The 20,848-nt window shown below is 40.5% G+C and overlaps 1 protein-coding gene across 1 annotated transcript; it reads right to left on the bottom strand.

Annotated features, from left to right (window-relative positions):
• Window positions 1-13,212: 13,212 nt before the first annotated feature.
• Window positions 13,213-16,386, bottom strand: LOC131251890 (disease resistance protein RGA2-like). The gene is made up of 2 exons (XM_058252884.1): window positions 16,281-16,386; window positions 13,213-16,217 (listed from the first exon to the last, which is right to left on the bottom strand). Exons 1-2 carry the CDS (start codon window positions 16,384-16,386, stop codon window positions 13,213-13,215), a joined length of 3,111 nt encoding a protein of 1,036 aa, XP_058108867.1.
• Window positions 16,387-20,848: the final 4,462 nt, after the last annotated feature.

Genomic DNA, 20,848 nt, shown 5'->3' with positions numbered 1-20,848 from the left:
ATATCATCATTAGCTTATAAAAAGCAATGGTGGACATCTGATTTAGAGCAGGTCATGGATAATTTCATGGCCAAGATGGACCAGAATAGGCTCGATCGGAGGTGGAGATGATCCGGACAATCAGAACTTAAAAAGAACATATCTGGCAAATCAGAATAAGTCATCCGATGTACCATAAATGATTTTTGGGGTAGGCGGAGCTACTTTAGCCACCCAACCGCAATACGCGGTCACATGCCATATTTGCAAAATACCATAAGTTTGACGGTTGAATTCCTCTTTCAATTTTGTTTTCACTATTTATATTAAGTTTTAGTTTGATTGTAGCTCTTTTGGGCTTTAGGAGTTGTGTACAATGCAAAAAGTGCTTAGAAAAGTTAGGGAAACGTCACGGTGTGGCCAGATAGGACAAACTTCAGTACCATGATGTGAATGGAAGCTTGTTTATCTGCCTTCTTTTGTACTCTAACCTTCCGAATCTCTCTTCCATTATTATCCGGTATACCCACCAATTGAGTTGTTTCTCAGCACAAGAGCTTTGCGTCCTAGATATCCTATGACACGTATTAGTTTAGGGGTGTCGACAACCCCAAGCAAGTTCTTTTCGAGCCCAACCCACACTATTCAACATAGGCCTGAGCCCATCTTAAGCTCATGACAGGTCAAAATACTCCAGCCCAAGCCCAGCTTGAAATGTTTCTGTTCAACCCAAGTTGAGCCCAAGGGTGTGTGTGTGTGTGTGTACACACACACACACATACACACATACTGAAAAAGGTAGCATGATGTAAAAACCCATTACATAACCCTATTGGCCAGATCTAGGGCAGATTCAGGTCAGGCTGTCAGGCTGTTGTACACGGTCCAAATCCAGTCCGATTGGAAAATGTGCCTGAATTTTAAGACTAGCTCAGATCTCAGTCTGATATTCTAGCCCAAGACCAACCCAAGAGGGGGCAAGTCCAAAAGCCAATCGGGCCAGCCTGGCCCATTAACATACCTAATAAGGATTTCTCTATTCTCATCAAAGAACTACCAAACACATGCAGACATGAGTTAGTGGGAGAAAAACACTGTTTATCAGGGGTGAAAATGGGTCCATTCAACTCAAGGTTGCCATGTCCCATGTGGGTGCTATAAAATCACAACTAATGGTGGGTACGTTCAACTAAACCATTATTCGAAGCAATATAGGCCGCAAGTCAACAGTAGAGAGCTCAGATCAAAGATCATCGATCTGGACCGTTTAAAAGATCTGGGACGTCCTAAATTATCTTCTCGAAAGTTAATAGCTAAAATTCAAGTCCTAGAACTGCCAATTTCAAGAAACTAAGTAATCCGTTGGCCTAGATCTACTTACAGGTAGAGGTGTCCATGGGCCTGGATAGGGTAGGGCAGGGCCAAGCTCTATCAAGCCCAGCCCGCATTATTCAACATAGGCCCGAGTCAGCTCAGGCCCATGACAACCCAAAACAATTCAGTCCGACAGAAAATGCTTATGATAGGCCTAAGACGGATAACGAGTGTTTCTTAAGGAGTCATTTGGCCGGGTGGATTGGGAGGGATTGAATGGTATTAGGGTGGATGGCATGGATTTCTAGGTAATGATGATGTTGTCAGTGGACTGTCTGGAGATCCATGGGATTGCTATATCCCTAGATTGCTATATCCAGTCTGTTTGGCGCGCCCGGCTAATCCTTGGATTAAACTTTCTTGTCCCTTCCAATCCCTCAAACCAAACACGTCCTTGGCAAATTTGAAAGGATTAGGTTTGATTGGATGGGATTTAAAGGTAACGATGGTGTTGTCAGTGGATTATCTTAAGATCCATGGGATTGGGATCAGATCACCGAATCTGTTTGGCACGTCAGGCCAATTCCAGGATTTGACTTTCAATCCCTTCCAATACCATCCAAGCCCTTCCAATCCGACCGGCCAAACGGGGGGGTTTGCAATCCACAATGAGAGCTTGGATTACACCTAAAATCATTTCAATAATTGCAGGTGTAACATGTGTGTTGTACACTATCATTTTATTGGGCACATGGCCCACTAATGATGATCAGCACCGTCCAAACATTGTTCATATTAATCAATGATTAGAAATCGTTGGTTAGTCACTCAGACATGATCTTGTGCTTGCAATCCATCCGAGACTTGGAATTTTATCATTTTCAGGCAAAGCAGATATTTCAGCGGGCTTATCACAACCATAGTGACAAAAATTATATATCTCACTAATTAGGAATATTAAAGTTGAGTAATTAAATTCAAACCCCTGTAAATAACCATGCATAGGTATTTTTGAATTAAAGTTGATTCACACTCTAGGGTGCCAAACACACCAGGAGGATTGCCAATCTTGAGGTTCCGAATCCAGGGGGTTCCAAATCCAAGCTCCCAAACAGGCCCTCGAAATGACAGGCTGTTGTACATTGTCCAAACCTAGCGTGATTGAGAAACGGGCCTGAATTTTAAGCACCAACCCAAATTGTGAGCCTATATTCCAGCCCAAGTCCATCCCAAGGTGGGCCATCCTGGTCCATTCATTGCCCTACTTACAAGAGCTGAAAACAATCCATGGATGTGATAAAACTCCTAGAAACCTTGGTAGGATACTAGTAGTAAGAAAACAAAAACCCAAGTAGGCCGAATACACAGTTTTGGTTGCATTACTAGGTTACTTTGGACTAAAGGTATGGGATGGTGGACCGGTCCTGGCTTGTGCCTGGTCTGGCCTAGCAGGGCCAGGGCTTGGGCCTGATGTCGGAGTGGGCCACGGCCAATGGAATTTATTGTGGATAGAAGATATACCCAAAAAATCTAAAACTGGACCTCTTTCAAACCCTTGATCGGTTAACTATTGAAATTAGTTGTCACGCACTTTGATGGCGCGCATCTAGATCTCCTACACCGTTCGTATGTTGATCTATTGCTAGAGACAGACGGTCTTGTCAGGGACTCTGTGAGCCCCACCGTAATATATATGTTTTATCTGAACCATCCATTTATTTTGGCAGGTCATTTTAGGGCATTATCTAAAAGAAGAGGCAGATTGAAGGCTCAAGAGGACCAGCAGTGGGGATCGAAAGCCTACCGTTGAAAACTACCTAGGGCCCAACTTAATGTTTATTACCCATCTAACTTGTTTATAAGGTCACATGTACCTGGATGAAGGGAAAACATAAATATTAGCTTGATACAAAACTTTCTTGACTAGAAGTTTTCAACGGTAGGCTTTCAATCCCCACTACTTGATGTGGTGTGGTCGTGGTCCACTTGAGCCTTTGATATGCTTCCTTTTTGGAGCTTATGTCATAAAATGATGTGTCAAAATAAATGGACAGCGTGGATAAAACATTTACAACATGGTGGACCCAAAAGAGCCCCTGAATGGGCCGTCATCCTTTAGCTAGGTCTTGGTGGGGTTGACAGAGGAGATACAAGATCCGTAGAGATATTAACCATTGAAATCAATATAAAAATATTTTAATCTAATTAAATACCCTAATTATTCTAATTAATATACTTTTAAAGATATTGGGCTAGGGTTGAGCCCAAATCTTCCCGAACCTGGCCCATGTCTACTCAAATCCAGGTGGACCCCACAAAATCAAAGAAAAATACATACAATAAAAGCAAATTTTACAAGCCTTAGAATTGGTGGGCCACAACAAGAAATGGCACTAATGAAGTAATGCTAACCTTTCCATTAGAGAAATTATTATAGAACAGTATGGACAGTTAAGATATTTGGGCCCCACTTTAAATGGACCTGTGTTGACATCCGTTGAATTTAGACCGCTGGCTATTTTCCTTTTTAACCATCCATTTGATGCCTGACAATCAAACGGTTAGGATCATCTTTTTAGATTTTTTTAAATTTATTTAATCATTTTCCTTTTTTACCATCCATTAGATTGATGTACACGTATACTGAATAGCCCCACGCTCACCCCTCCCCACACGTGCACATGCAAACCTGAAAGTGCATGAAACATCCTCGGATCGGCCGAGCTGAGCCTTACATCTCAAAGGCAGGAGACGTATTCCGACCACATACTCTGACCACAAGGTCCTATCAATGGCTGAGAGCCTAGCTCTTGTATGGAACTCTCTCTCTCTCTCTCTCTCTCTCTCTCTCTCTCTCTCCATGTGAGAGAGAGAGACTTCGGTATGCTAGACACTAGCTTACTATTTTAATTTGAACAATTATTTCTAACAGGTTCTGGGTGGTACCATGGGTTCATCCAGATATTTGAGGGTCCATCTGATCCTTTGCAGGGCTCTGAACGTATGACCTCAAGGCTTGAGGAAGCAATACATACATGGGGCTGAGGACCATGTAATTTCCTCTTGTCCTTTCATTAGTTTTAGGGCTATCTGATTGCAGACTTGTCCTCGAATGAGTTGGTGTTGGGGGCCTTGCACAAAACCTTAGGATCTATCCTCCCAAAACAAACCAGAATTATGGAATAATAAAGCAATGAAATAAATCAAAACATAAACCACAACACACAAGAGATTTTTACGTGGAAAACCCTCAAAGAGGTAAAAACCACGGGACTTCGTCCAGATCAACAATCCACTATGAAGTAGAACGTTACAACCTTCTTCACTCACGCAGGAGTGGATAAACAATAAGAGAAACAAAGAAAACGGAGAGATCTCACCGATTACGAGGACGTGAAAGCACTGAGATATAGTAGATCATCTCTACGAGTATAGCCTCCCTTCCATAAGCTTCCTCTCTCTCTTTCTCTCTCTCTCTCTCACACACCTTTGATAGCCCTAAGCCCTCTTAGAAAACCTTTATGAAACCTTAGAATACCCTAAAATGGAATTACTTTAATCCCGTTTTGGAACCCCTTAAATAGAGAATCGAAGGAATTAGAGTCACATAAGGAAACTGCGCTACCTCTCCTTTGAACTGAGGAGGAAAACCCCATCAAATCTCCCCTTTTCCGACTCAGGAGGAATTTGTATTCTTCAAGCCAAACAGGTTTTTACAAACCTCAAACTTGCCCTTGAGCAATGCCTTGGTCATCATGTCTAACCCATTATCGTCCGTATGGACCTTCTCAAGCTGTAACATATTCTGTTCCAAAGTATCCCTAATCCAGCGATATCGAATTTCTATGTGCTTCGACTTGGAGTGCTGACTTAGATTCTTGCTCAAGTGTATAACATTTTGACTATCGCAATAGACCACGTGCTGCTCTTATTTTAGGCTAAGTTCCTGTAGGAACCTCTTCATCCAAAACATCTCTTTACATGCCTCTGTGACCACAATGTACTCGCCCTCTGTCGTTGACAATACTACGACCTTCTGTAGCTTGCTCTGCCAACAGATTGCTCCCCCTGCAAACGTGAACATGAACCCTGATGTAGACTTCCTAGAGTGTATGTCACCTGCCATATCTGCATTTGTATAGCCCTCTAACACAGGTTTTTCATCACCATAGCATAGGCTCAACCTGAATGAGCATCTTAGATACCGTAGTATCCACTTCACCGCTGCGCAATGCTCTTTGCCAGGATTGACAAGATACAGGATGACAACACCAACCGCATATGCTATGTCTGGGCGTGTACACACCATAGCATATATCAAACTTCCTACTGCTAATGAGTAGGGTATCTTCTTCATCCCATCCACTTCTGCCTTCGTCGAGTACCTCTTGGACGGCTGTCTATCCCTAGATAACCTCCTCACCCGTGGGTCAATCGGTGGATCAAGTGGGGGCTGCTCCCCTTGTCCATCTTCTGAAGGAACTCCCTCGTCCTCTGCACCTTGTTGTACTCTCCCGTCATCAGGCACAATGGGAGGAATAATTAGATCAATGTCCTCTAGCTCACCTGAACTAGGCTGGTTCTTCTCTTGCTTACCAATGTCTTCTATATACTGATCTTTAAAGAAAATCACGTCTCTGCTCTTGACGAGCTTCCTCTCGGTCAGATCCCACAATCTATAACCGAACTTTTCATCTCCGTACCCTAAGAACACACACTGTCTGATCTTCATATCGAGCTTGGACCTCTCGTCCTTTGGTACATGAACGGATGCCCTGCATCCAAACACCCTGAGATGACTGTACGATGAATTTTGTCCAGTCCACACCTTCTCAGGTACTTCTCCATTCAACGGGGTTGATGGAGACCTGTTTCTCAGATACACTGTTGTGTGCATTGCCTCTCCTCAGAACGTCTTGAGCAACTTCGCATGAGATAACATGCATCTAATTCTCTCTACAATGGTGAGATTTATTCGCTCAGCCACACCATTATGCTGGGAGGTCTTGGGAATCGTTTGTTCATGCTGTATACCCAGGGACTTATAATACTCATGAAAGTCGCCAATGTATTCACCACCATTGTCAGTGCAGATGCACTTCAATGATCTACATGTCTCTCTCTCGACCATAGCATGAAACAATTTAAACACACCAAAGACCCCGTCCTTGGATTTCAAAGCATAAACCCAAACCCCCATAGATGCATTATCTATAAAAGTGACAAAATACATGCGCCACCCAAGGTTTTTGTCCTCATAGGACCACAAACATTAAAATAACCAAATCTAATGCATGTACTTTATTAACGTGAGAAGAAGTTTTAATAAATGAAACTCTATGCTGTTTCCCTGATAAATAATTAATGTAGGTTTTGAGAAGTGCATCTGTCACGTTTAGAAGGAGCCGCTTCTTTGCTAGTACCTGAAGCCATTTTTCACTCATGTGGCCTAGACACCTGTGCCACATGTCAGTAGCTGAATCTTCTGCTGCGTTCAACCCACCCTTATACAAACTGACACTTGCCTTGTAAAGGGTGCAACACTTCTTTCCTCTAGCCGCAATTAACGAACCCTTGATGAGTTTCCATCACCCACCAGCAAACCGGCTTTCATAGCCATCATCATCCAACCTTCCCGTCGACATTAAGTTGAGGCGAAGGTCTGAGATATGCCTCACATCACTGAGAACTAATGTGCAGCCCACATCAGTCTTTACACAAATATCACCGACCCCTACGATCTTCGATACGCCAGAATTTCTCATCTTCACTGTCCCATAGTCACTTGACTTGTAGCTTGTGAAGAAGTCTCTGCGTGGCGTCGCATGAAAAGAAGCTCCTGAGTCAATCACTCAGTCGGTGCCCTGACTCGTAGCCATGAGACATATATCGTGATCTACTGAAAGAATAACTACAATGTCACCATCTGAAGTGACCGCAGTGGAATCTGATTTATCTTCCTTTCCTTTTTCTTTCTTATCATTCTTAGCCTTACAACATTCATGCTTATAGTAGCCCTTCTTGCCACAATTCGAGCATTCAACATCCTTTCTGTTACTCGACTTGCCTCTTGATTTATCTCGGGTCTTCCCGCCCTTTCTATTCTTTTCTCTCCCCCGTTCCTGTGTCACAAGGGCCTCTTATTGAGTAGATCCTTGAGACTTCCTCCTTGTCTCCTCATTGAAGAGACAACTAGTAACTTGTTCCATAGAAATCTTTCTGTTTGGCGCGGAGTTACTTAAAGACACCACCAATGTCTCCCAACTGTCAGGCAATGAACTAAGCAATAGCAAAGCCTGCAATTCATCATCCAGACTCATATTCATAGAGGAGAGTTGATTCACTATATTGTTGACTTCATTCATGTGCTCGGCCACAGAACTATCATCCTTGAACTTGAGATTCACAAGTCGCCTTATCAGAAAAAATTTATTATCGGCTGTCTTCCTCTCATACAGCCCTTGTAATTTCAGTCATAGGCTAGCAGTTGATATCGCCGTAGACACATGGTGGAATACGGAATCGTCCAACCATTGTCTAATAAACCCTACCGCCTTCCGGTCCATCTTCTTCCAATCATCATCAGACATATCCTTGGATTTCGCTGATATGCCTAAAATTAGAGAATATAAGTCCTTGCAATAAAGTAAGTCCTCCATCTTAGCCTTCCATATGGTCTACTTAGAACCATTGAGGCTGATTATCCTTGATGAACCACCTTCCATAATTCAAAACCGATCCTACCCGTTCAATGAAAACTTAGCTTTGATACCACTTTGTTGGGGGCCTTACACAAAACTTTAGAATCTAGCCTTCCGAAACAAACCAGAATTATGGAATAATAAAGCAATGAAATAAATAAAAGCATAAACCACATCACACAAGAGATTTTTACGTGGAAAACCCTCAAAGAAGTAAAAACCATGGAACCTCGTCCAGATCAACAATCCACTATGAAGTAGAACGTTACAACCTTCTTCACTCACGCAGGAGTGGATAAACAATAAGAGAAACAAAGAAAACGGAGAGATCTCACCGATTACGAGGACGTGAAAGCGCTGAGATATGGTAGATCACCTCTATGAGCATAGCCTTCCTTCCACAAGCTTCCTCTCTCTCTTTCTCTCTCTCTCTCTCTCTCACCTTTGATAGCCCTGAGCCCTCCTAGAAAACCTTTAGAAAACCTTAAAATACCCTAAAATGAAATTACTTTTATCCCATTTTGGAACCCCTTAAATAGAGAACCAGAGGAATTAGAGTCACATAAGGAAACTGCCCATAAGCGGAGGAATTAAAGTCACATAAGGAAACTGCGCTAACTCTCCTCTGAACTGAGGAGGAAAACCCCATCAGTTGGGACTGGTATGTGTCGGTACCATGAGTCACCACCCCAATTCAGCCCCAACTTGGGCAAGTCAGGCCGATTTGCCCCTGATTTGGGAAAGTCTGCTCCACCCCGAACATGTCGGGACAAGTCGCCTAGTCAAAAACCATGCTAAAGGGGCCTTGCATCTGCTGTGGTTTATTATAAAGCACTAACAGTTATGCAGATCTGATTTCTTTGCGAAAAACAAGTTCTCTTTTGAAATCTTGTAACCTTCTTCTCTTCACAATCCACAACAGGACCGAAGGAGTTGACCTCTGTGTTTTACAGCCTTCAGAACTTGCAGGTAAAGACTCATGAATCATGAACCTGTTTGTTTATGCTCAGGCTAACGGTGCTGTTGATTTATTTATATATCTTAAATGTGCATTTGTGGAACATGATTTCAGGGGATCTTCGAGAGGTTTGATAGTGATAGGAGCGGGAAGATCGATGCCTCAGAGCTACTAGAAGCTCTTCTGAACCTTGGATTTTCAGTTTCTCCAGTCATCTTGGATTTACTCGTCACCAAATTCGCTAAGAGTGGGAGCAAAAATAAGGCAATCCAATATGATAATTTCATTGAGTATGAACCTTCTCCCTCTGCACTTAATTTCACTGCTTGAGCATTCCGTTGGGCATTCGAAAAGAATTACTTACACCCAGTTTTTTAGATTCATTCATCAAATTTTCTATTTTCATGATAAAATAGTACTTTTGGATCGCATTCTACTACCATACCTAGAAACTGTGTATAGTATTTAAAATAATAATTAAAAAAAACAGTATCAATATTAAGCAGCAGCTTCATATGTGTCTGTTTTTAAAAAAAAAAAAAAAAAAATTTCATTGATTCCTTTTATTTGGCTCTTATTCAGGTGCTGCCTAACTGTTAAGGTGAGTCTGGTTCTTATCTTTGAATGAAGCCAATATGTTACAACCTTATGTTTTTTATGATCCCTAGATTGCATGTTTGGAATTGTCAAACCAAAGTGCTGCTATTTTGGAATCATAGGCAATACAAAGTGAGAACTACTAAATAGATGTTTCAAGAAGATGATTGGACCTATTCTTTGCTCAATCTTGACTGTCCATTTTCCATGCTCTATATGAATGTTCAGGATCATCTGATTGGCATGATTTTTGCACCATGGTTGTCCCTATGCAAATGAATGGATGGCCCAAATCGACAATTGGCTGTCTCATGTGTCATTTAAGAACCTTAGGGATGTTGCTAACCTCCACATGGAGGTGGGGATATTAAGGTATCCCCCGTACATGGATCTAAAAGCTGTGGTTATTTGAGTGCAGGGGCTGACAGAGAAGTTCAAGGAAAGGGACACCGCGTACTCAGGCTCAGCAATTTTCTCGTATGAAGCTTTCATGTTGACCGTTTTGCCCTTCCTCATTGCTTAGAAATCTCTCCCCCCTTTTCCTGGCTTCGTTGTATGAAGTTAGATGTGGTTTCCGTGTGCTTTGGATTTGTTATAGTGGAACTAGAGACCCTACGTGTTTCTCACCACTTTTTTTTTTTTTTTTTGTTACTAATCTAAAACGTGTACTTGTAATATTAGGGTGTGTTTGGACGTGCCTTGAATTGCAATACAAATAATGCAATCTAGTCAAATATCATTCCCCTCCATTTTGAATTACGTTGATGGTTTTAACTGCAAAATACCATTGACCATGGTCCACGACAGTGCTTGTAGGTGGTTGGTTCGGTCTAACAGCAGGTGGGATGTGACGGAAAGAAAATGTGCTACAATTTCGGCTACTCCTACCTTAGCATGAATGATGCTAAACAAAGGTGATTGCAATCTGATTATTTCTTCTTTATTGAAGAAGTTATTGTAATTCAACTCAATAAGAGCGCAGGTTTGCATTGGAAAGACACATCAACTTAACATAGGAAAGACACGGAATGTATATTCCTTCGTTGGGCGCTCCACCTGATTGTTAGATCATGTGCCCAAAACTGAGGCAGATTGAAAACTCGACAGGAAACGGTGGGGATTGAACACCCACCGTTTAAACATATGTGAGACTAGAAACGTTTTGGATTAGGCTAACATTTTACGATTTCAGTTCATACCAGTGAGAATATGACCTTATGAACAGTTTGGATGACGCCAGGAAGGTTTCAAAGGTAGACATTTCCTGTCGTATGGCCCACTTGAGTTTTGGATCTTCCTCATTTTTGGACTCATGCCATAGCACGAGCCGGAAAAAAAAGGACCGACTCATCTAGTTGGATCTATGGGCCGGGCCTATTCATAATTTTGATTTTGCTCGGCCTGTGCCATGCAATCTTTCCTGATAACATCACACTCATACATGACATCTGCAACGGTGGGCCCCACCATGAATATTACAGTTCTCGAACATCAGGTTGATCCATTCACTAGGTGGGCCACGCCTATATGTTGAATCAGACAGACAGTTATCCAATGATTACAGTGATGTGGCCTATCTGATGAACAAATCAAACTGATTTTTGTTCCAGTCGATCATCAGGGTGGAGCCTGAATGTTTTGATGGCATGGATGTCCCACACAAGTAGCACTTTAGATCATCGGTTCTCGCTGAGAAAACCACTTAGGCTGGTTGGGCTCCCATCGAGATGCAACCCGTCGTGGCCCATTTAGGTGTCGGGCCCACATCCAATCTATGGGTTGTTACACATCCAAACCCAGCCCAAAATAGACTGGACTCGGACGGAGCTGGGCCTGTCTAGCCCAGCCAATTTGAACTCTTAACTCTTAACATTTCTTTTGCTACTATGAAATGGTTTTAAGACATGAACGAGTCGAGTCAATCCAACGAGTTACTCAGATGAGTCACAACTTGACTCAGACCAGACGAGTTGGGCTGAGTCGACTGAGTCATTTAAACATGACTTTATCCAAGTAACATACATATCCACAAAAGGGAATAAAGACAACATGAATACAAATATTAGGTGGTTTAACAGCAATACAGAAAAGCAAGCCCAGGCCCAGGCCCATATCAAGGCCCATGAACATTTTCAGCACTTATATTAATCAAAAGCCTAAGCTAATGCACCATACTTATGGTGTATAGTAGAAAACATGTCTGCCTATCATTGGTTGAACTGACCTTGCATTTTGCTTAATTTCCTGTATTAAAAAAAAAAAAAAAAAAAAAAAAAAAAAAAAAAAAAAAAAAAAAAAAAAAAAAAAAAAAAAAAAAAAACTTCATTAGATGAGTAAATAAAATAGGAGAATGTGACCCAACTACCCCAAGTGGGGCCATGGTTCAGTACTCTGAATGTATTGATGAAAATCCCGGTGCGGATTGGGTACTACCCCCACCAGGACCTACCTAGAGAGGGACTGTCATGTCAGGCCCTCTGTGGGGCCCACTGTAATCTATATGTTTTATCCATGCCTTCTATCTATTTTGAGAAATCATTTTAGGGCATGAGTCCAAAAAAGAGGCAGGGCTCAAGTGGACCACACCGCATGAAACAGTGGGACTGAACTCTCACCGTCGAAAACTTCTTAGGGCCCACCATGATGTTTATTTTCAATCCAACCTGTTAGTAAGGTCACATAGATCTTTGTAAAGTGCATAAATAAATATTAGGTTGATCCATTTATATGCACACTGTACATATGCATCTATGCATATTGAACAAAGGATGTTTGGAAATGAAAAAAAAAAAAAAAAAAAAGAAGAAGAAGACGAAAAAGAGGAAAGACAATCAACCATGGAAAGGCAAGAAAATGAATAGCTATGATCTTTGAATCCAAAAGATTTTTGTTGAGTACTCTTCATCAACACCGGTCTACCTCATTAGGATTGTTAATGCTTCAATAAAGGCCCGAGAGCCTGCTGCTGAGCCAGGCTCATTTGTACTTAATGGTCCAGGCTCAATCATGAATTTCAGGCCAGATCATCAAATGGGCCAGGACTCATTTAAGTGTTTAACATGACGGTGAATGCTCAGTGCATTCAAGTTTGGAAAGATTTTTTCAGAATAAATGAACGGTTAAAAGAAAATGAGGATCCAATATATATGTGGCCCATCTCATGCTCTTATATAACTGACCTTTGAGAAAAGGCAACTATATAGTGTTGGTCACATGATCCTTATTTATGTCTTTATTTTTGTTGTGTGTGTGTGTGAAGTTGGACAGTACCAATACATGCTTTATTAAAAAAGGAAAAATTACAAGAGATGGAGGGGGGCAAAGAACCTGACCTCCAAAACAAACAACATGTGTTTATTAGAAAAACAAGGCAGCAACCCAGCAAACTAGTCTTCCTAGATAGATTATAGATTGACATGAATTAAAAGTAAATCCATTGAAAAATAAAATGTACACAATTCCTTGAAACAAAACCAAATGAAAAGCTGTTGTTGATTTCCTCTCCAACTCTCCTCATATTGGAGTGGATCATTGAGATGGATAAATGGTGATATTCAGGATGTGGGCAATCTTGTGATGATCTTCTCCTCCATCTTGGCAGCGCACTTTTAAGAGTGGACAGTCGATGATCTTCAATCGTTGAAGCATTGTGAGGTGTTGCAACTACTCCGGTAGAGACCTCAACTCTGGACAATTACAGATCTGCAGAATTTGGAGGGCTTTGAGTTGTCCCAACTCCTCTGGTAGAGACTCCAACTGTCGACAATTCCAGATCTCCAGAGTTTGGAGGGCTTTGAGTTGTCCCGACGACTCTGGTAGAGACTTCAACTGTCGACAATTACAGATCTTCAGAGTTTGGAGGGCTTTGAGTTGTCCTAACTCCTCTGGTAGAGACTCCAACTGTGGACAATCCAAGATTTCCAGAGTTTGGAGGGCTCTTAGTTGTCCCAACCAATCACCAGGTAGTGACGTCAGCTCACGAATTCCATCAATCCTCAAATCGTTAAGGTTGGGGAGCACAGGTAAGGGCCCTCCTGATAACATCTTAATACTTTTTAAAATCAACCTCTGGAGGAGAGGTAGAAGGTTGCAGTGCAACGCCTTCAGCTTTGGGCAGTCATATATCCTTAATTCAAGGAGTGATGGCATAACCTCTCCATCTCCACCTCTCAATTCCCACTCCTCCCAATTTGGCATTTTATTGAAAAAGTGGGTCTCCAGCTTGGGGAATGAGACACCACCACCACCACTTCCATCATTTTGATCATCCCCACTAAACTCACCACCCACTTTTTTCACCTCTACCATTCCCTTAATAATAAGGAATTTAAGGGACGGTAGTTTCCCAAGACCTGGAAGTTGTATACACTTGAGACAATGCGAGAGTTTCACCTCAACTAGATTGGAGAACATTGGATTCCCTATCCACTTGGGAAGCTTGGAACCTTTGTAATACCGTATGTTCAACTCTTTCAAGTTTGTGTGAGGCTGGAGGCTTTCGAGCACATCCTCCATCCTCTTCACCTCATCATCCAACGGTTCACCATCTTCGTCATCGTACTCCAAGGATAGAGCATGAAGGTGCTGCTTCTCATGCAGTTCTGCATCGCTAGCTTCGTCCCTGCTCTTGACATTTTGCAAGCCGGTAATTCGAAGACTTCCTTGAAGATGATTGAGGTGTTTCAGTTCACCACATTTACATCCTTGGTTGTCACCCCCCACAATGAACTTTGTTAGCGTCCGAAGCTCTGTTAGTCTCCCTATAGCCTCTGGTAAGTAGCTCAAACCATTGGAGTCTTCAAATTCTAGATGCCTCAGGCTAATCATTTTCCTCATCCCACTAGGCAGTTTTCTTAACTTCTGACAGTAATTGAGTCTCAAGGTCTGTAAATTGATGCAATTACTCAATTCCTTAGGCAACTCCTCTATGCCTGTCATAGATAAATCAAGATATCTCAAGTGTTTCAACTGTCCCACCGTCTGAGGCAATTTCTTGATGTCAGTGCCACTCAAGTCCAATGCTCTTAAGCGTCTCAAATGATGAAATAACTTGTCTGGCACCTTGGAGATTCTTGAGTATTGTAGTAGCAACGTCCGCAACTTGTGGGCCTTATGCAAGGTGGCCGAAATGGAAGCCAATTTATAAGCTTCATCACCATCTCTGTCATAGTCAACTAAAAAAGAATGCCGGACATTATTTAGGCCTAACGAGGCTTCCTTGCTAATCTCCACCACTGAACAATCACTTCCTGCAACATATTGCGCTAGATCATGAACTAAATCATGCATCCTGCACCTGAATATACTGTCGTCACTATTGATTTCTGCATCTTGGAGCAGTGAGCGCCTTAGCAAATCATCGAAATACAGTTTGCCAATTTCCTCCATGTCTCCACTTCCATTAATGGAGCAGATGAAACCTTGTGCCACCCATAACTTGACTATCATATCCTTCTCTATCTCCCAATCTTTAGGGAAGATGGAGAAATATGCAAAGCACTGCTTCAGAGCAGGAGTCAAATCATAGTAGCTTAGTAACAAAGCTGGTAAAATGCCTTCAAAGACATCACCTGAGTTCCACATCTCGCTTTGCAAGACAAGCTCCCACTGGCTTCTAGTCCTTCTCGACTGCATGACACTCCCTATTGTCTTTGCAGCGAGAGGCACCCCACCACATTTCTTTACGATTTGCCTTCCAATCTCTTCCAGCTCAGAACACTCTTCTGCACTCCGATGCTCCAGCGCTTTACTTCTGAACAATAACCAGCAATCCTCATCGGATAAGACTGCCAGTTTGTGCATGTGATCAATGCTTCCCATGATGCCTGCAACATCTTCAATACGAGTGGTTACAATGATTCGACTCCCGGGTGCACTAGCTTGGAAGGGAAGTCTCAGCTTCTCCCATTTCTCGCTGTCTTTGCTCCAAACGTCATCAAGCACCAGCAAGAATTTCTTTGCTTGCAACTTACGACGGAGGAGATGTTGCAAAGGGTCCAGGTCTAGATGATCATAATTAGAGTACTGGTCTGCATCTAATGACTCGCAACCAGTCTCACGACCAGTCTTAGTTACAGATTTTATGATTGATTTCGTAATCTGTTTCACATTAAAATCTTCAGAAACACAAACCCACATTTTCATGTCAAAATGCCCCTCCACTTTCTCATCGTTGTAGATGAGCTGAGCAAGAGTGGTCTTGCCCAAACCCCCCATTCCAACGATAGAAATGACAAAGGGCACCTCAGTTACCTCCTGCAGCAGCAAGCCTATGACTTCATTTTTTTCACCTTCTCTGCCTATCACTGAAGGTGGGTCGACTAAGGAGCTTGTCTCTCGCTCTCTGTTCTCACCCCGCCTGATCAATTCACTAACCACTCTCTCACCCTCCCCACTATCTGCTTTAAGACCCAATTGATTCTTCTCTTCAGTGATATCATGTAATCTGCCCCCCACTTCCTTTATCCTACTCCCAATTTTGTGGCGTAACAGGACATGTTTGAAGCAAGTAATAGGCGAGAGGAAGTTTCTTACTTTCATCTTGCTGAAACAGGACTCATCACCTTCATCAGGTGCTTGTGATTTGAGAGCTTCTATCATCCATTCATCTAGTATGTCATCTACATCATAGGCCACATCTTTGACATTCTGCAACCAGATCTTCACAGCTTCGTCATTCGATCACCGAGTTTCAGCATCTTTAAGCACAGCTTGGATTAAGGCGAACGTACGGGAAAGCTTTTTGATCTCATCGGTGACACCAACCAACAAAGCCACCTCAGCTTGAAGGAGGTTGTTCAATTTCTCTGCTATGGTCGAGACCAGAGGATAAGCCATGTTTTTTTTTTTTTTCCTATCGGGTGTGTGTGGATCAGAAGAAGGGAGGAATTTGAAGTGTGAGAAAGATTTAGAAGACTTAGAAAATATGCAATGATAAGGATTTTCACAAGTAAGAGAGGATAGAGAAGCAAAAAATACTCACAGACAGAGGGAAGCAAGGAATTCTGAGAGAGAGGATGCAAATGTAGAAAAGATTAGAGGAGACAAAATTCTGAGAGAGGATGCAAATGTAGAGAAGATTAGAAGAGGCGGAATGCTGAGGCCTGAGAGAGAGGATGCAAATGTAGAGCAGAATAGAAGAGGGGAAAGAGTGGTAAGGTGCCGATGGTGCATATGGTTAGGAAGACTATAGCAATGGTTAAGATGTGTTACATTGTAACATTATGATAGATTTTGGGTCATGGTCCATCTACTCTATGACCAAAATCAGACGACTTGAACAGTTCAATCAATCAGCCCAAGCTTTCGGTTAGCTCTAAAATCAAACGACTCCAAGAATCCAATCGGCACCTTATAAAATGGACGGTTGAGATTATTTGCACATATTTGAGTCTAATCAACAAGATGAACCATCTATTTGTTAGAGATGATCATGGATGCTTATTGTTTTAAAACACTTCTTTTACAGGCAATGTTATCCATTCCATGGACAGCTTAGAAAAACAAACAGCTATCTAAAAGAGAAAAATCATGGATTGCACCCCTTTTTAAAAAAAAAAACAAAAACAAAAAAGAATAAAAAAAAAGACCTATGTTCCAGATCTAGTCAACGGTTCAGATTCAACTATTGGAATTTCCAAATACCACGGTAGACTCCATGCGGATTGCCTGTGCCCCAAGCCACAGAAGTTCCTGTTTTCAGAAGCTACGTGGGCCATAGAGATTCCCGTTATAAATCAACTCCGTCCATCGGTTTCAGGCAGATCCAAAACGTATGTGGGCCATACCTACACAGCTTAGCCATTTTAATCCTCACTTTTGTGTGGTCCACTTAATCTTTTGGTGTGCTTCATTTATAGTCTCATACACTAAAATGAGCTGGCAAAACAGATGGATAGCATGGGTAAAATATAGACCAAAGTGAACCATACATGTCTTTACATCAGGGAATTGCGTGGCCTTAGGTTCACCTTACAATCCGCGTCTCAGAGGAAGTATTCAATGGCAAGTGGGTGGATATTTTTTACAAAGACATAGATTAAAGGAAGAAGTATTCAATGGCAAGTGGGCGGCTATTTTTTAACAAAGACAGAGATTGAACGAAGAAGTATCACTACGTGAAAAATGAAAAAAAAAAAAAAGAAAAAAAAAAAGACAGATTTAGAGACGGTTCTGGACTGTCTCTAAAACTCCTTGGTTTAAAGACCCTTTAGAGACGGCCGTAAACCGTCTCTAAAATTTTAGACAGCCCCTATCTATCTTTAATACTGTCTTAAAAATTTGAACGTCCACAAATCATTTAAGACGGTCGTTGAGCATCTTATATGGGTCATCTGAGACACTCATTGGCCGTCCGCATTAGAGACGGTCCTTGACCGTCTTATATGCGGACATCTGAGACGGTCACTGGCTGTCTGCATTAGAAATGGTCATTGGCTTCTTTTGCTTGCAATCTGAGACTTTCAAAGACCGTCTCTATTAGAAACGGTCGTAAACCGTCCACTCGAAAAAATCATGAATTTCGAAAAAAAAAATAGTTAAAAAACTTAGAAAAATAATTAACAATGTTTAAGAAAAATTTAAATTTTGAAAAAAAAAAATGTTGATAATTTTGAAAAAGAAAAAAGATTTCGATAAAAAAATGATATTTTGAAAAAGAAATTTTAAAAAATTAAACAAAATTGTGAAAATTTTGACAAATTGAAAAAAAATATATTTAAAAAAAAAAAGAAAACTAGATTTTGTATTTTGACAAGAAAAATTGAAAAGTTATATATAACAAAAGTGAGATTTAAAAAATGATATTTTAAAAAAGAAAATTTAAGAAATTAAACAAAATTGTAAAAAAATTGACAAATTGTGTATATATATATATATATAAAGAAAACTAGATTTTGTATTTTGACAAGAAAAATTAAAAAGTTAGATAACAAAAGGGAGATTTTGATTTTAAAAAATGATATTTTGAAAAAGAAAATTTAAAAAAACAAACAAAATTGTAAAAAAATTGTCCAATTGTAAAAAAATATATTTTTAAAAAAAGAAAACTAGATTTTGTATTTTGACAAGAAAAATTGAAAAGTTATATAACAAAAGTGAGATTTTGATGATGTGTTGTATATCCTTGCCGCTCATACGTTTCTCCAACCCATTTTTTGGCCGGGTATAAAAAATTGTGTAGATTTAAATCTTAAGTGGACCACACCACTGGAAAGAGTGATAATATAGTACCTCCCCATTAAAAATTATAAAGAGCCTATCGTAAGGTTTTAGTAATGTTTATTTGCAATCCAACTTGTTGATAATGTAAAGAAGATCTAGATGAAGGTAAACTACAAAGATCAAATCAATCCAAAACTTTTGTGGCCTTCAAAAGGATTTTAATGATTATTCATCATATTATTTTGATTGGTATGGCTCACCTAAGATTATTTAGTTCTTATGATTTAAAACCACATTCTAAAATATGATGGAAAAATATATGGACGGTGTCAATATACATAAAATATATCAAGGTAGGCCTTAAACTGTTAGATAACACCTAAACTTAAACTTGAAAACCCAAACTTAAACCCGATCTCGAACCCGATTGCTGTAATAATGTAGCCCAATCACATGGCAACAAACAAGAATGTATCCCTTTTAACACATGCCCCTCTTTACAAAGCTTTAATTTTTGTTGTTGTTTTTATTGACTTGAATTGAAACACTTTTTTGCATTATTTGCTTGCATAAGTTTTATTTTAATGATCAGTTTTATTTTTAAAAAGTGCCCACTTTTTTGGAAGTTTATGCAATTCTTGATGATTCTGAATTATAATATTTTATTGGTTGAATATTTTTTTATTAGATGAAAGACACAAAAAGAAAAGTATTGCTGATTTTTTTTTCTTTTTTTTATTTATGATGTTAAACTTATATGTATTATGCGTGGATGAATGTAATGTGGATAAGATTGTGTTTGGATGGATGTAGTTTATGTTTGGATGAATGTAGTTTATGTTTGGATGGATTTACGTAGTTTGGGTTTAGATGGATGTGAATGTGAATATGATGAAATATATTATATAACAGGTGTACATCAAGAAGAATACGATGAAATATATTGTAACAGGTGTATATTGACCATCCAAAATTTGAAAATATTGTTTTAAGGGTCATAAGAGATAATTAGTAGCAGTCCTTTTTAAGGACGGTCCATGACCGTCCTTTTAAAGGACAGTCCATAGCCGTCCTTTGAAGGCTCATAAGAGACGGTCTATGACAATCCTTTTTAAGGACGGTTCATAGCCGTCCTTTTTAAGGACGGTCGGCTGATAATAGACAGTTTATGACGGTCCTTTTTAAGGACGGTCCATAACCGTCCTTTTAAAGGACGGTCCATGGCCGTCCTTTGAAGGCTCATAAGAGACGGTCTATGACAGTCCTTTTTAAGGACGGTCCATGACCGTCCTTTTTTCGTTAATAAAAATGACAGTTTTCAACCGTCCTTTTAAGTAATACGACACGTCAAAATTTGACAGCCTATGCGATGGTCCATGACCGTTCTTTTTGATCATTTGAGACGATTTTAGGCCATTCTTTTTTCACTGTTTTGGCGTAGTGAATGAAATGGAAGTGGGCGGCTATTTTTTAACAAAGACATACATTAAAGGAATCTCGTGAATCATGCAGCACTTGAAAATTCGCCTAAAAAGAAGTATTTAATGGCAAGTGGACGACTAGTTTTTTTCCAAAGACATGCACCAGACACATGGAATCCTGTGGATCAGGTGTACTTGGAAATTAGGTACTGCCCCGCCTGTTTGGATCCGGGGACAGGCGCTCCTAGGGTCACTGAGGGGCTAGTGTGATGTATGAATTTTTTCCACACCGTCCATACAGTCTTTCATATTATTTTAGAATATTATACCAAAAATGTAGAATATCAAACTCTCAAATGGGACACACGGTGGGTATTAAATTCTTACCTTTGGAAAATTCTTAATGACCACCAAAATTTTGGATCAAGATGATACTTCTTTTCACTTCATCCGAGTGTATATGACCATATCAAGGGGTTGGATGGAAATAAAACGATAAATTGGGCACTAAGAAGGTTTCAACTGTGGTCCTCCTTAGCACCACTGCTTCATATGGTGTGGTCCACTTAATCCTTGGATCTTTGTTATTTTTGGTTCAATACAATAAAATGATATGAAAAGAATTATGGACGGTGTGGATAAGATTCATACATCATGGTGGCCCCTCAGTGGCCCTCGGAGCCTCCGCCTGTCCCAAGCTCGGTGGTACCTAATCC

The sequence above is a fragment of the Magnolia sinica genome, chromosome 7 (genome assembly GCF_029962835.1).
Source record: "Magnolia sinica isolate HGM2019 chromosome 7, MsV1, whole genome shotgun sequence".
Taxonomy (NCBI): domain Eukaryota; kingdom Viridiplantae; phylum Streptophyta; class Magnoliopsida; order Magnoliales; family Magnoliaceae; genus Magnolia; species Magnolia sinica.
The sequence above is the reverse complement of the archived record's forward strand: the minus strand, read 5'-3'. Positions and strand labels throughout refer to the sequence as shown.

Coding starts and splice junctions, on each gene's coding strand:
- LOC131251890 (XM_058252884.1), bottom strand. CDS start 16,386: ATGGCTTATCCTCTGGTCTCGACCATAGCAGAGAAATTGAACAACCTC. Junction 16,218..16,280: donor TGAGATCAAAAAGCTTTCCC/GTACGTTCGCCT, acceptor CGAATGACGAAG/CTGTGAAGATCTGGTTGCAG.